Here is a 17,312-nt window from a genome sequence, read left to right as displayed (position 1 = left end):
ATACGAAACATTTGCAGTAGGGGCACAACCTAAGAAAGCTGGGGTTTTAATATTTGACTAAGCATTTACTTTCTGAAATGTCTCTTCTTCAGAGAGTGTTAAAGCAAGGTGACTGGATTTGCAGAATGAAAGAGGGCAATAACTCCAGCAGTGTCTCAGGATAATCCCAAGAATGGCATGCCTTCAAATCTGACATGAGTCAACTTAAATCATAGACTGAGGGTAATACATAATCTTTGAGTTTAACATATTCTCCAGGATGTCATATCTCTGTCAGTCTTCTCTTGGGACAAGTGAACCATTTTCTAAGGTCACTGGAAAGCCAAGTTCCTTTTTGAACTTGCTTTCCTGTTTTATTATTCCCCAATCTTGGACTGATGATGCGATTTTTTTTTTTTTAACCTGAGTTCCAAATGGTGTTGCTTCTTTTCCTCTATTATTTGTAGAAAAAGAGTACTTATTCCTAAAAAGTCTTTGTGAACAAATAGGACAAATTTACGCTTAAAAAGACCGATGGTCTTTCATAGCACTAGCTTCTTTATGTGTTTTAGAACTTTGGTTTTCAGGTTCAGTTTGAGTGAAACTTTCTTCCTTCTCTTTCTCTGCTTTTGCAGTCTCTGTCTAGTGGTTTTCGCCTGGCTCCTAGGGACCTTAGGTTAGACCAGGGCTTATATTGGCAGAGAATTGGTCCTGCCACAGAATGATATTGGGACATTCCAGATCTAGCCACCCAGCTAGTGTGCTGCTTGTCTTAGGTCTCTGTCCGTTTGCCTTCTCAAAAGCTTCATATGTGGCCCATCTCAGGCAGTGGTTTGTAGTAGTTAATTTTTTCAGCTTTCATTCATGGGACCCAGCCTTTCCATCTCAGCCATCAGTGAATGACCCTAGTTCAAGTTTCCTTTATCAATTTTAAGCCTCCATTGCCCACAGAAGTGGTCAGTTTAGAGGATGTATTAAGAAGATAAATTTGATAGCAGTGTGGAGAATGAACTGAGCTGCAAAGAGAGAAGCTATAAATAGAGCTCAACAAGAAAGGGAGGAGGTAAAAACATAAAGTAGAATTTATTTGGCTTCTTACAAATTATAGGGTGCAGGAGAAGGAGTCAAAGATGATGACTGATGTTTTAAGCCAGGCTGACTAGTAGCAGTAGTGATGTCAGTGTGAAAACAGAACTTATTTTATAGGGAAACTAATTAATATTTGTTGAATTGTATTGAGGTCTTGTAGTGAAAATATTCAAGTTTCTTAAAGTTTGTGATTATGAAATAGGGATAATCAAATTTGTCACATAAAAGCTTTTAGCAGACCAAGAAAGGGAAAATTCTTGAGTTCTTTCTGTTTATAATAGTTAACATTGTGTACTGACTGTGTGCTAAGAACTATTCTGAATGCTTTGTTTATGTTAGTTCATTTAATCCTCACAACAACCCTGAGTGTGCGATTATCATTCCTGTTTTACAGATGAGGAAACTGAGGCACAGAGACGTTAAGGAACTTGCCCTGAGCCCTAGTAAAGTAGTAGAGCTGGGATTCTAACCTAGGCAGTCTGACTTCTGACTCCTAATTACTTTACTGTACTTAAAGTTCTCAGTACTGCTTTACTTTATTATATATTTTAAATCTGTTTAAATATATTTTAAATCTGTTAATTCTTCTTTAATCAGCAAAGTATTTTTTAAAGAAAATCGTAGTATTACAAAATTTATATAAACATGAAATAATAACTAACATTTATTGAGCACTTACTGTGTCCTTGAGGTAAAAGCCTGAGGCTTTTATCTACTTCTGTTACCTGAATGTTATTTTCACTAATTCTTGTTTGTGGGACTGCCACATGTAATAAATAAAATGGCGTATATTAGGATTAGCATCTAGTTTTCCCATTATGCGCCAGCTTAATTTTATTGGGAAAAAAGTCACATTTTATTTTTTTAAAAGTCACATTTTAAATTGATGAGTAATTTAACCATAAGATTATAAAATGTCACAGTGCTTACTTCTGATCTACTGATTGGCTTTATTTGTATTATTTGTATTTTAGGCTATGGTTCAAATGGGAATTAGATTATGTTTTGGTTTTCTAATTCTGTATCTTACAGCTGTGCAGCTCTTTCTTTAAATGAAATCTTACTTGGAGCCCCAATATATGAAATAGAAAAATCAGAGTTCTTGTGTTCTGGATGGGACTGCTTGAGGGCCACTGGGAGCTCAATGAAATATTGCTGGGGAATCTTTGGGCTCCATGGAATGGATTTTGAAAACCACTGAACTTTATTAAAATATTTTAATGAGTATTTTTCTTCCAATACTTATTACAAAATATGTAATGAAAAGTTTATCACCCAAGTGAGTAATTTTTTTACATCATATTTGACTAAGCAGTTTTCTACCTTACAATTTCATTTTAATGAAGAACAAGTATGGACAAATCAGATTTACGTAAAACAAATCAGAATTTAAAAAATTTCTATACTTTTTGAAGTAACTTATAATTGCTTCCGTTTTCCATGCATTTACTTACAGCTAGATACATTTTTGTAAGCTGAGTTCTCTCTTTTATTTAGATGAATAACACTGCAGCCAGCCCAATGTCTACTGCCACTTCAAGTAGTGGAAGAAGTACAGGGAAGTCTGTAAGCTTTGCAGCAGAATTGCAGAGTATGATGTAAGTATGGCTCTGTATCTCAGTTATTACTATTTTAAGTTTATTCATGTTGATAAAAGACAATAGAAATAACGAGATTTATAAAACTTAACTTGGAAATTTGTACTTAAGTAAAAATGAAATAGTCTGATAACATTTTAAATAGCCGTATACGGAAGGGACAAATTGGTTAAAAATGCTACAGTGATACTGTATTCAAAAAGTAAGTATTGGTTCATCTTCATAAAAGAATGAATACTCATGCAGACATTTGTGCTCTGATTATTATCTGCCCAAATCTGTGTTATGGATTGCTTATTGCTATTTTAGTTTTAGATTTAGAAAATTTTGACGTTGATTATATTCTTGGATAGTTGGAAATATTTTCACAGAGTTCTCAGTTTTTCTCAAGTGTCAGTCACAATAATTCTGTGAGCCTAATGTAGTTTTCAGTTTTGATAATATTTGAAATCACTGTGTTTCAGAACTTGAGAAAAAACTTAGGACATTTAAAAAACACATTTCTTTAGTTTTTGAGAAATTGCATAGTCATTAACATTTCTTTGCTAAAGCTATTTTCAGCTTGCTTTCTGGCTTCTTTCATTGAGTGAGACTGCGTATCTTGATTTGATGAGAGGTAGCATATTTATTAGAAATGTCTGCTGGTGCATATTAGTTTTTCTTTATTATTGGTCCAGAAGACAATTTTCTGCATAAGGGGGACAACACATTAGAGCTCTTCTTTTCCTATGGATACATTATTCATGACATACCCAGCATTTTTAAAAGAATATTTCTGTTGAAGGTTTAAATGGCTGTATATTGATAGACTTCATAGTGGATTAACTCCACTTTGTGATGATTATTGTTCAAAGGAAAAATGAGTTTGAGCATGTATCTAATGGTTGCTTGGTAAACATACTTTAAACAGCATCAAAAACGTTCAGGTCACAGGTTCTCAAACTTTGGCCTCAGGATCCCTTTATACTCTTAATTATTGAAGACCTTAAACAGCGTTTGTTTATGTGAATTGTTTCTATTCATATTTATTGCTTAGAGTTTAAAACTGAGAAATAAAATTTATTTACTAATTTATTTGAAAAAATAATAAACCTATGATATGTTAAGTGATATATACCCTATAAAATAATTATATTCTAAAACCAAAAATTGGTAACACATTTTGTTAGCTAAGATGAGACTAATGAAATGTGTCAATTTAGGAGTTGTATGAGGTGAGGCTGTCTGTTAAATTATGGAAAATGTTAAGGGTTTATACTTGTATACTCTTTTGTACGTTTAAATTTTTTAGCTATGGTTTAGTAGCTTTATGTTAAACTTTTATGTTGTACTATGTTGATTATGTTTAAAAATACTAGATATGTTTTAGAATGTTTGTAGTAAAGTGAGGAAATTAATTTTCCTGTAGAGCCAATTCATTGATCTACCTTGTATTTTTAAAAACTTTTAATTTTGAAAATTTCAAACTCATAAAATTATTGTAATAGTATAATGAACTCCATGCATCCATCATCAGACTAACGCTAATTGTGTTTTGCCAGTCTTTTTTTTTTTAAATTTATTTACTTTATTTTATTTTATTTTTGGCTGCGCTGGGTCTTCGTTGCTGCACGCGGGCTTTCTCAAGTTGCGTCGAGCAGGGACTACTCTTCGTAGCAGTGTGTGGGCTTCTCATTGCAGTGGCTTCTCTTGTTGGGAGCACGGGCTCTAGGTGCACAGGCTTCAGTAGTTGTGGTGAGCGGGCTTCAGTAGTTGTGGCCCGTGGGCTCTAGAGCGCAGGCTCAGTAGTTGTGGTGCATGGGCTTAGTTGCTCTGTGGCATGTGGGATCTTCCTGGACCAGGGCTCGAACCTGTGTCCCCTGCATTGGCAGGCGGATTCTTAACCACTGTGCCACCAGGGAAGCCCCTTGCCAGTCTTCTTTAACCTTTCTCTCTGCTCTTCACTTTTTTTTTTAATGAAATATTTTAAAGCAAACCCCAGAGATCATCTTTCAAATTTGGTGTTATTTATTAAAACAACGTATTTATTAGTAGGTAAAAAAAAATGCTTTATAGCAGAGGTCAGCAAACTGTGGCCATAGACTGGCTGCTTGTTTCTGAAAATAAGATTTTATTGGACCACAGTCACACTCATTATTTATCTGTTATCTATTGCTGCTTTCATGCTACATGGCAGAGTTGAGTTTTTGTGACTGACACCACATGGCCTGTAAAGCTGAAAATATTTACTATATGGCCCTTTACAGAAAGTTTGATGACCCCTGATCTATAAAAACAGTTCTCTGTAAGAAGAAAGCTGTATTTCCTTTGGTCATTTATACTTAGGAGAGGTTCTACTTAGCGCATTGGATAGACTGCAGGCCACTTAAGAAAACAGAAAAAAATAAAATAAAAGCTAAATTCAGCACTTTCTTATGAAATACTTTTGCAAACATCTTCCCAACTAATGTGCTTAAGCTAGATTCAGAATGCGAAAGTTATTGTTGGCCACAGCTTTGGAAGAAATGTACATTTTCCTTCTATTTCAGACCTCATAGAGGGGCCACTCCTAATAGTTATACATTCATCATTTATAGTCTGAAGTTATTTTTTCTTCTTATGAATTGCTTCATAGAACAGGAAAACAGGGCCAAGATTAGGGGAGTCCTTTTTTTATTTACCAATATTTTCTATTGGCATGAGGTTTTCAGGCTTTTATGTAAAATTAGAATCAATATGCATTTGATCCTTGCTTATGTGATTTTAAATGACAAAGTGCAGACTTAAGTCTTTGTGTTAATTTTGTGTTGTAGGAATTTCATTCTGTGGATCTCTACTTTTTTTCTCCTGCATTTTCACAGTTCTTCTAAGCCTGTTTGTGTGGTATATTGCTGTTTTTTAATCCTCTGGCTACTGTCTTCCCTACTCATTCACCACTAATGAGCTGGTTTTTCTTGGCTCCATGCCCGCTAAATAAGTAACAGTATTGTAGTGTCATTTCCAGGGAATGGCTTCACTGAAAGGCATCTAGTTGTCAGGCACAAATGGAATTGTCAGGATCTGCTATTAAATATAGAACTGGCAGCCGGTTTGTTCTCCTATTAGAGCCTTGATGGGACTGACCACATTTTAAGTTTGGGTGAGAAATTCTACAACTGCAGCATTCTCTAGGAAACGCTTCTACAAATTTTAAACTAAAGGATTGGTGGTCAGACAGTTGCTGGCGGGTTGCGGATGACAGCATCTTTCCCTTACCTAGTGCATGTAACTGAGCACGTTTGCTACATGCTCCTTATCATAGCTCTTAGAATAACATGTGCTGGAAGGGTCCAGAGGCCTTTCATTTTTAAGTTATTGAACTCAAGTAGCCTGTAAATTAGAAAGTGAAATCTTTTCAATCTACATTGCAGGTATTTTGACAGACTTCTTAAGAATTTAAATTAATTTAAACTCACTTCAAGGAATCTTCACTGGACTTTCTTTTCCTTATTTTACTCATTTATAAATTTCTTTGCCTCGTTATATTGTACTTTTGCAGGTTTATAGGCCTGGTGATAATGTCAGGTTTCACTGCTTGGTAGCGTTTAGTAATTCTCATGTGACCAAATTTAAAAAAAAAAAAGGATTTTGTTTGTATGCTACTTATATTTTATAAGAATACTTCCAAATGAAAATTTCATCCTTATTTAAAATCCACAGATTGAAAAAAAATTTCTAAATCAGAGTTTATTATAAACAATAAAATTCACTCTCTTAGTTGTACTATTCTGCAAGTTTTGCATTTTTTTTTTAAAAAAATCAACATTATTAAGCCCTTATATAGCAGGACCTAAATGCCTTCAAGATAGTCTAGCAGTAGAGAATGGTTGTGGAGACTAAAAATTGTCATGTAATAGGATGTGAAAAATTCCGTGGTAATACAGAGGAGGGAGTGATGAACTTCTGAGTGTAAGCTTCCTAACTTTAGGTCTGTACTTCTGACTGCTTCCTGAACGTCCGTTAAGTATTCTGTTAGCACCTCAAACTTAGTATATCCATAACTGAACTAATAATTTTCTCAGTAAGATTCACTTCTCTTGGGAATTTTTGAGATAAATAGCAACAACCATTTATTCATTGCTACACTAGAGTAGGACATAGTTGTATATGTGAAATGGTATCATTTGGCTGTTATTTAACATTATGAAGTTATGTGCTGTGAAAGAATGTATTCCCAGTTCTATCCTTACCTTAATCTGACTTTAAAGGGACCTAATATATAAATGAATCAATTAGTAATAGATGTTTATTAAACTGCCAGAGGGTTCCTTCAAACATTGAGTTTCCCTGGTGCACTTAAGGTTTTCAGGAAACTGGAGGAAAGAAATTCTTAATGGTAAAAAGTGCTAACATTAATATATTATAGTTTTGGGGATGCTTTAATAATGCCATTGATAATAGCGAATGCTCTTATGTGTACCAGGCATTCTCCTGAGTACTTCCACATACCATTTCATTTACTCCTCCCACAGCCCTGTGAGGATACTGTTAGTCCCTTTTATAGATGGGGAAACTAGACCCAGAGGTTCCTAACACCAAAAATTGCCATTACAGCAAATGGTAAAACCTTGATTTGAACCAGGAAGCCTAACTCCGGAGTCCATGCTCTTGACAAATTACGCTAAACTACATTTCAACCAATAAAACTTACTTTGATTGATATAACTTAGTTTACAAATGAACTTTTACCAACTTATGTATGACTAGTGTGGTATAATGAGGTAATAATGGGAAAGATGAATAATTGTTCAGTTAATTACTGTTATTTGTGATGAGGTCTAATTTTTATAATAAATATTGAATTAAGTTGCTATTTTCATATTATCATAGCATTTATTTCAATTTCCTATTCCTAACCACCAAATCTTTTTAAGCAAGGCCATATCGGTAACCAAGAGAAAGTATAATTTCATAGAAATTGAATACTAATATACTCCTTATTGGATGCTTATATTTGTGATGGTTCATAATTTTGGATATAAACATAGCCATATTGTTGAATATTTTAAATGTCTATCCTACTTTTATATTTTGTCACTATTAAATAATTATCTTAATTCCTGACATTTAGATTACATTAAAATATGTGGATAAACTTATCCTTGTACTTTTTGTGAACTGTATCTATTTGGAATGTTTTAAGATATGCACTGGTTTATAAGTATAATAATAATGAAGATTTCCAAATTGTAAAATTGGTCACAATCTTTCCTGAAAGTGAGAAAATGTGCAAAAGTTAACTGAGAACATAAAAGCACTGTGTAACTGAAGGTTGTTTATACGTTTTTCCTTTCAGAAATGAAACAAGGTAATGTTTAAGTTGCTAGATCCAACTGAATTAAGTGCTTGCATTGAAAGAATGTATCACTTTATAAATGTGACAAAATACAATTTTGAATTTATATTAAATATCTCTATCAATTGTTTCATGAAAAGAAAATACCTAGGCCTTTTATTTTAGGATATGTAATTACAAGAGGGAAGAACATTTTGTTTAGTCTTAGAAATGAATTCTTGAAATTCAGGGTGAGTCATTTTAATAATTCTGTGTTGAAAATCCTTAGTTATGTGGGGAAAAATAGGTAAAAATTCATGGATTTGTAATTCTAAAATTCTAGTATTGTATAAATGCAAGTTATTGCACTGGTCAATGGGAATATCTGTTCTGAACTAGTTTGATGGCAGAACCAGGACCTAATTGATATGTGGTTATTTATTAACTTCACTTATCTTTGATGTTAATATTCATACATTCTTCTGTGTTTCTGATTGCTTCCCTAGACCCTGCTGAGGGTGTTATGTAGCATATGGTTTTTGTGTAGTATTAACTTTCTTTTTTTTTTTTAATAAATTTATTTATTTATTTATTTATTTATTTATGTGAAAGAATGTATTCCCAGTTCTATCTGTGGCTGCGTTGGGTCTTCGTTGCTCTGCACAGGCTTTCTCTAGTTGTGGTGAATGGGGGCTACTCTTTGCTGCAGTGCGTGGGCTTCTTATTGGGTGGCTTCTCTTGCTGTGGAGCACAGGCTCTAGGCACACGGGCTACAGTAGTTGTGGCACACAGGCTCAGTAGTTGTGGCACACGGGCTTAGTTGCTCTGTAGCATGTGGGATCTTCCTGGACCACGGCTCAAATCCATGTCCCCTGCATTGGCAGGCGGATTCTTAATCACTGCGCCATCAGTGAAGTTCCTAGTATTAACTTTCTAAATCTGAAAACTTCCGAATTGTGAAATACATGTTTCAGATAAGGCATTGTGGACTTGTATCTACCTTATAGGGTTTATATGAAGATTAAGTGAGGTATAGAGTCAAAGCACATTGTTCCTGGCACATAGTAGACACTGTCCTGTTAGCATTTATCATTGTATTTAAAATAATAATTATAATCATCAACATACTGACTTAGGAAGTTATAAAAATGTTTCAGGTGCAGGGAGAAATGTTTGCAGTTTTATGGGAAGAATTTTTATAGAGAAATTTTTATAGAGAAAAAATTTTTATAGAGAAAAAATTGATTTGTCTATTACAGCATGCTGCCCGGTAGAACTTTCTATAGTAATGGAAATTTCTATCTCTGTGCTCTTCAGTGTGATAGCCATGAACCACATGTACCTTTTGAATACATTAAATGAGCTAGGTAACTGAGCAACTGAATTTTGCATTTTATTTTAATCAATTTAAATAGCTACATGTAGCAATGGCTACCATATTGGACAACACAGAAGAAATATGGAAAGTACACAGAATACTTGTTTTCTGGTACGCTTATATTTTTATTGAAATTGGGAAAATACATTTTACATGTTACATGATTTTATTCTGTATTTACTCTTAACACTGTCGTCCATTTACTTTTTACTTCTTCCTCTTATTTTGGATTGTCATTGTCTCACAGTTCTTTAGTGATTGGGGCTGTTAATTTTTGGTTACTTTGGCAGATCAGATTTGATTGGGAGGTTTAAGATTACATTCGTGTTCCATTTTGTAGGCAGTCTGGATAATATTGAAGTGTGTTTCTTAAAAATGTTCTTCTGTGAATTTACTTAATATATTTATACTTAGTCCTTCTGAAAATCCTGTGACTATAGCTCTGGGTATATTGTATTGCACTTGATTATCATGCCAGTTGTGTAACTGAATATGTACCAGCGTTGTAAGTTTTGGGCACTCGTTTTCATGTAGCTACATTTGCAAAATTTACTGGTAGCTCTAAGTTAGCTACCAGTATGTTATGTAGCATTTTGTCAATTCATTGTTTTTAATATGCTGAGATTTTGAAAACTTATTTTTAAATGTATATAGGTCAAAATTAATCTTTGAAAAAGTTACTCGATAAAAATGGATTCTTCAGTACTGAAAATATATCAGAAAGTGGTTAGTAATTTTGGGTAGGAAATTAAAATACGTTATCTATGATTATGTGCTTTCCTCCTTACAATAAATTCTGTTGAAACAGAATGTAAACTCTTAAAATTAAAAAGGTGTGATTTTGTAAAAGAATAGTAGATTCTTAATATAGAGGAATGGATCTTTTTGATCTTGACTCTGTTGAGTCAGGATCCATGGCTGTTTTTAAGTTTACAGAGGCACAGTTCTGATTCTCTCTAGATGTGAGACATGTGCAGTTTTATATTACCTCCAAAGAAATGGGAATTGACTTATTCTGTGGTGTGTTTTAATATGTCATATGAATATGTGTGTGCATATTTTTAGCATATTTAAAATACATCACAAAAGTATATATTGGTATGAGTATGTCACCTTTTGCAATTTTTTCTTTTTTTTTGACATCTCTGCACAGACATTTAAACAATCTCAAGTAAAACACCATATGCTTTTTAAAAAATACTGTAGTAATTAGGTTTTCTAACTGGCATAACATTTTTTCCCAGGACAGAATAAATAGAGTCACAAACCCCGGTTCTGGGGAAGAGTAGTGAGAAATAATCCTTAACCTGTTATCTTTGAATAACTGCTTTCTTCCTGTTTCTCTGTCTTGAAAGAACCAGGTTATGACCAGTTTTTGAGTGTTACTAACCTTTTGTGGCTTTCTACCTATTCCTAGATTACGTGGGTTGGTAATGTGTGTTTAATAGGGATAACAATATACTAGTAATATGTTTCTGCCAGTTGTGGGTTAAACTTTTTGGGCTGGCCTGGCAGTCAATTAATACTTATTTCTACAACAAAAATAACATTCTTTTTGTGTGGAATTACTTCCAAACAGTCGAACTTGGAGTACAACCCATTTCTAAGTCAAATACTGTTTGTATTTTTTAATTTTGCCTCTTCCAACCTAGAATTTGGGATTATCAGCATCCTTTATGTCTCTAATCCTTTAGAAGGATGTGAGCAGAGACAACATTTGTTTTAAGTATACAATAAAACTTCACTTATCTGGAATTTGTAATAAAATATAAATATTTTAAAGGATAAATTAAGGACAGTAATACCACATATAAGTGAGTGATTAAGATAACATGGTACAGTGGAAAGGATTGTAGATTTGGAGCCAGAAGATTTGGTTCACTTTTGTATTGGTGGATTTCATAATGTTAAGAACAAAATACCAGGCTTCCCTGGTGGCACAGTGGTTAAGAATCTGCCTGCCAATGCAGGGGACCTGGGTTCGAGCCCTGGTCTGGGAAGATCCCACATGCTGCGGAGCAACTAAGCACATGCGCCACAAGTACTGAGCCCGTGTGTCACAAGTACTGAAGCCCGCACCTAGAGCCCGTGCTCCACAACGAGAGAAGCCACCACAGTGAGAAGCCTGCGCACTGCAACGAAGAGAAGCCCCTGCTCGCCGCAGCTGGAGAAAGCCCGTGTGCAGCAAAGACCCAATGCAGCTAAAAAAAACCACAAAAGAACAAAATACCTGTCCCCTCTAAAAAAGAAAACAAACAAACACAAACCATGCAAATTTTATGGGTAGGGGAATTATTATGTCAATATTTTTTTCAAAATGAAGTATTTTTTTATATTTTAGAAGCAGTTCATGTTATTTTCTGAAAAGAAATTACAGAAAGATAATAAAGAGCACTTAAAACTCCGCTGAATTAAAGCACTGTTAATGCTTTGCTATTTATCTTTCCACTTCCTTTCTAATGCACGTAAAAAATAAATGCCAAGATCCTGTATTATAGCTGCTGTTGTGTAACTTGGGTTTTTACTTATTATATAATATCATAGGCCCTTTCCATGTTGATAAATATATGGCATTGTCTTTGTAGCTGCAGTAGTTTGTATTCCATTATGATGTCTTTAAGCAGTCTTGTTAAGTATTGATACATTAGGTTATTTCTGATTTTTCAGTTTTATAGATAAGATTGTAATGAACTTCCTTTACTTACAGGTATAGATCTCTCTTCTCCCTTCCCTTCCCCTTCTCTTTCCTTCCTGCCCTCCTCTCCGCGCCCCCCTTTCTCTTCCTCTGTATCTATATCTTTGAGCATGTGACTGGATATTTCATTAGGAATAATTCCTTTAAGTTTCTTTTTTTAAAAAATATTTATTTATTTATTTTATTTTTGGCTGCGTTGGGTCTTAGTCCTGGCACGTGGGATCTTTGTTGCGGCATGTGGGATCCTCCGCAGCTGCTCGTGGGCTTAGTTGCCCCTCTGGATTTTGGATCTTAGTTCCCTGACCAGGGATCGAACCCAAGTCCCCTGCCTGGGAAGGCGGAGTTTTAACCACTGGACCACCAGGGAAGTCCCTCCTTTAAGATTTTTGGTGACCTTCCATAAAGGCTTTAATGGATTATAATCCTACCAATAGTGTATGTATGCCTTGCTAATATTGAGTAATGTGACATGTATATGATATGTATTATTTATATATAAATAAATTTATATATAATCTTTTAATTCATAGATATTTAAAATATGTATTATCATGAAAGAATTGTTTTAATTTAGTTTTTAATTGGTAGTAATTTAAGAATTGTTATACAGTAAGAAGTTTTCCTATTCCTGTTGCCTGATTTCTTCCCTTTAAGTAACAACTTTTATTCTTCCTTGGGTATTCTTGCTGACTTTCATTATCCACATTATAAGCACATAATGAATATACACTTATTTTTTCCTTTTTACACATGGAGTGCCATTCTGTAGACATTCTTTTATGTTTGGTGTAAAAAAATAATGCACCAGGAGATCTCTGCATAGCAACATGTGAGGGAGGGGGAGGGAAGGAGGAAGGGAGGGAGGATGTATTTAAAGTTTTTCTAGCATGTTTTGGGGGGGTTCACTCTTTTTTATGTTTTTTAATATTGGTAAAAGTCACATAATATAAAACATACTATTTTAAGCATATTTAACTGTATAGTTCAGTGGCACTAAGTACATCCACATTGTTGTGCAGCAGTCACCATCATCCATCTCCCAAATTTTTCACCTTCCTAAACTGAAACTTTGTCCCCTTTAAACACTAGCTCCCCATTCCCCCCACGCCCCCCATCCCTGGCCCCTGGCATCTACCAGTGTACTTTCTGACTCTATGACTATTCTAAGTACCTTGTATAAGTGAAATCAAACAGTATTTCTCTACACCCAAGAATATGAGTGACTAGTTTTTTAAAGACTTTATCAGGAATAGATATTTTATCAAGTGCCATTTTAGCATCAACTTTTTCTAGCGTTTTGTAGATGAGTTACTGTTTGATGAACTCTGGAGCCTAAATAAAGAAGGGAGACCTTTATTTTTCAAGGAAACTGAGGCAACTTCTAAATGAGTTACTTAAGTCAGAAGAGGTAATAAGGTTCTCACGCAGATAAGCAAAATGAAGAAAATAAAAGCTATCTGTAATCTTTTACCAAGAGATGCTTATATTTTGGCTGTGTGTGCATGTGAATTACTGAAGTCTAAGAGTCTAAAAGCTTTTTTGATAGTAACTTCCTAATTTTTCCTCCAAGAAAGTTGGATTTTTTACATTTCTATCAATAGTTATGAGAGTACCCCCCTCCACCTCTCTCTGACATTTAAACAATAGAAATATTGTGCTTTTCTCTAACTATTTTACATTACAGCTTTCCTTTGACTAATGAGTTTGAAAATATTTTGGCCATTTATATTTCTTCATTTGTGGGTGTATGTTCATATTCTTAGCACAATTTTACTGAGTCCTTGTTTTTTTCCCATTGTTTATTAAGGACTTTTAATATATTAAAGGCACTGAGCCTTTATCGATCATATATGGCAGTCTCCCCACAGTCCCCCATACCCTTCATCATTTGGTTTCCTTAAGGTTTATTTCTTTTTTAATATGTTTGTTTTCATTTTTAACGTAGTTAAATCAGCCTTGTACTTTATTACTTCCACTTTGACAGAAAGTCCTACCCTCAACTTTTGTACAAATCATCATGTACTTCTTATATTTCAGGCTTTTAGTTTCTACAGTTTAATATTTAATCCATTATTTTGTTGTATTGTGCCAGGGAGGGTTCTAAGTTAAAACAATTTTACTTTAAGTTGGTTTGCCAGTGGTCTCACCACCACAAATTATATAAACCTCCCTTTTCTCTCAGAATTGAAATGCTACCTTTATCAGATAATAAATTATTATTTTTGAGTTTTCTGCTTTGTCCACTGAATTGTCTATTCCTTTGCCAGTACTACATTACTTTAGTTATTATAGCTTCTTAATATGTTTTAATATTTGGTATTACAGTTCAGGGTCACCTGCATAACTTTTCTTTTTAAAATATTTCTTGTCTCTTTTCCTATTTTTATTCTTCCAGATGAATTTTAAGGAATCATTTTATCAAGTTCCAAAGCAAATTCTAAGTGCAAATTTTAAGCAGTTTCATTTTTCTTTTCTTTTTATGCTTTCTGCTGTATACTCAAATTTCAGACATTGGTCTATGTGATTCATTTTACTTTTAAAGTTGATTAATAAAATAATTTTACTTTTAGAAAGTTTATTTGAAACAACACTGGATAGAAACTGACTAATGAGTGACTTGGTTAACTAGTGTGTGATTAGAGATGCTGAAGAACTTCTCAGTTTTCTGTAGTATTTGTTTTTCTTGCTTGAATGTAGAATTGTGCTGTGCCTGCAGTATGTAAAAATCAGCCAAACTATCTCCTCAGTTTTTAAATCGTGCAGTTATTGTCTTATTTTTGAATGGAGAGCGTGACTAGTAGCAAAAGACTAGCTTAATTTTTTTATAGGGATGTAAATCTGTATTCTGACTAATAGAATTAAATACAAGGGCATCCATGCCATATATATCATAGAGAATAAACATTCAATATATTTATTTTATAAATACATGAGTTAATCTAAGTGATGAAATGGATCTTATTTTGACCATTTTAATGAAAATATTTCTATAGTAAGTTTATTATAGCACATTTATGACTATGTATAAATGGAATACCAGGTACAGTTTAATCTTTTTTTAACTGAAATTTGATTGTAAATATCAGGTGTTGCAATCTACTTGTACTATAGTGATGCCCTAGGGTACCATAGAGCCATAAAGTGTAGTTTGTTTCTATGATAAATAGTCCTACTTTGCTATGCTCTTTGAATTTATAAATTTTTTTGGTAGAGTTTTATGTTTTCTCTCTCGTTTGCATCTGCTAATTTTGTTGCTGTTCTTGTGCCATGCTCTGGCAGTGTTTCACCTCCCCCACCTTTTGCATGCTGCTTCCAGCCTGCTATAGACTAGAAATTAAATTTATTAGATTTGTATCTAAAATAAGAAGTCATACTCTAGGAAAGCCTGATACACTTTCTCTTCTGAGAAAAGTTACTTGATCTTTGGTGCATAAACTTAATATCAATTTTGAGAGTTGAGTTTACTTATTACTTTTGGTTTTTGGCTGTATTTTTAGTAGCTGAAATTGTCAGGTAGCAGGTCAGAGTTTATTTTTAAGTCCTTTGTCTGGGACTGAATCTGTTTTCACAATGAAACCATGTTAAGCATGTTAGGTTTCTGGGTTAGTTCAGTACACACAAATTTTTTTTTTTTTACCCACAAAAAATAGTCTGAAGTAATATTTTCAGCTATGCATAATTATCATTCATACCGTTTTGAAGAAGCAGGCAAGGCCACTGGCTGGGGTTGGCAAGGATGGGAGGTAGGGAAGCTTGAGAGTGGTGAAGGTTTGTAATGGCAACAGTGGAGTTAGGGAGAGAAAGCTAATTAGGAATATGCTTAGTGTTACCTAATTTGTCAAGGGCTCTGCAAAGCTTATAAAAGGGCTCTAACAGCAAGGTTGTATAATTTTCTATAGCTGTGATCAACTGCTGGGCATAGGACTGGAAAAGAAAGATGATTGGGTTGATTTAGGGATTTGAAGGGCAGATGTAACAGAAGAATATTGAAATTCTAGATGTTTGAGTCTCTGATCACTGAGCCTAGGCTGGTGGGGAGGGATGGAATAGAAAGGTGTGAAGGATTTGACCAATTTGTAGGTAAATGGGAGAAGGAGAAGGGTTTGGAGGGTTCAGTGAAATATGAAATTAAGTAAAATAGAAGATTAATTAAGAGAACTGGAGGTATAGAAAATACAACAAAATGGAAAACATCAGCTTGGATGTTTCATCTTCCAAGAAGACGTCCTTGGCCTGTCCAGTCTTGTTAATTCCTTTCTGTGTGCCGTGGCACCTTGTAGTATACTCTTATAAAAGTCCTTATTTTACTGTATTCCAGGGATCTATTTACTTGTGTATTTCTGTTCCCCACTGTAAGCATCACGAGTACAGAGCTTGTTTTAATTTTCCTGTTTTACACTACATGGTACCTGTTAGGTACCTAGTAGGTGTTGAATTTAATAGAATGAATAGGAAGTTGTGTTCAGAATGGGATAGTATAATTTAGGAGGATAATTTCCATGGGAGTTGCTAAAGCTGAAAAGAGGTTAGAACATTTTTATGTCACTCATCACCTATCTATTTTGCTTTCTTTCTTTTTAAAATTTATTTATTTATTTATTTTTGGCTGCATTGGGTCTTCGTTGCTGCGCGCAGGCTTTCTCTGCTTGCGGCGAGCAGGGGCTACTCTTTGTTGCGGTGCGCGGGCTTCTCATCGCATTGGCTTCTCTTGTTGTGGAGCACGGGCTCTAGGAGCGCGGGCTGCAGTAGTTGTGGCATACGGGCTCAGTAGTTGTGGCACACGGGCTTAGTTGCTCCGCGGCATGTGGGATCTTCCTGGACCAGGGCTCAAACCCGTGTCCCCTGCATTGGCAGGCGGATTTTTAACCACTGCGCCACCAGGGAAGTCCTTAACATTCTGTATTTTGAGTGTCTTTGATTTATTTGAAACCTCTACTGCTTCCTTAGAAAATTGTAGCTATATGTCATGTCTGGTTTGTAGAAGGAAGGATGGTCTTGTGCAGTCATACAAATCTGAGTGAGTGCCATTAGTTCTCTTTTTTATATTGCTGGGAATTCTATTTGTAAAATTCAGATAAACATATACATCTCTCAGATTTCTTATGTGGATTGAATCAGATTGTGTAAATCATTTATATAGAAAATAGAAAGGTGTTCATTGTAGATCTCTATATAAATGTCTATACCTTTTAATTAGTTTGACTTTACAGGGTTATAGATAGAATTGAACCTCAGCATATTTTTGTAGGACCACCTATCTGCCTTTATTCAGAAACAGAG

General features: G+C 34.4%; 2 protein-coding genes across 3 annotated transcripts in view; one reads left to right on the top strand and one right to left on the bottom strand.

Annotated features, from left to right (window-relative positions):
- Window positions 1-17,312, top strand: part of SUPT3H (SPT3 homolog, SAGA and STAGA complex component) — a 423,577-nt gene that overhangs the window by 7,497 nt on the left and 398,768 nt on the right. The window contains exon 2 of the mRNA XM_082847752.1: window positions 2,566-2,666. Within this exon, the coding sequence (XP_082703878.1) occupies window positions 2,566-2,666 (101 nt within the window). The remainder of the gene's footprint in view (window positions 1-2,565; window positions 2,667-17,312) is intronic.
- The window catches only part of RUNX2 (RUNX family transcription factor 2), a gene marked incomplete at both ends in the record, with an annotated part of 209,301 nt that overhangs the window by 167,927 nt on the left and 24,062 nt on the right, over window positions 1-17,312 (bottom strand). The window lies entirely within an intron of this gene.

The sequence above is a fragment of the Leucopleurus acutus genome (genome assembly GCF_964270905.1).
Source record: "Leucopleurus acutus genome assembly, chromosome: 10".
Lineage (NCBI taxonomy): Eukaryota > Metazoa > Chordata > Mammalia > Artiodactyla > Delphinidae > Leucopleurus > Leucopleurus acutus.
The sequence above is the reverse complement of the archived record's forward strand: the minus strand, read 5'-3'. Positions and strand labels throughout refer to the sequence as shown.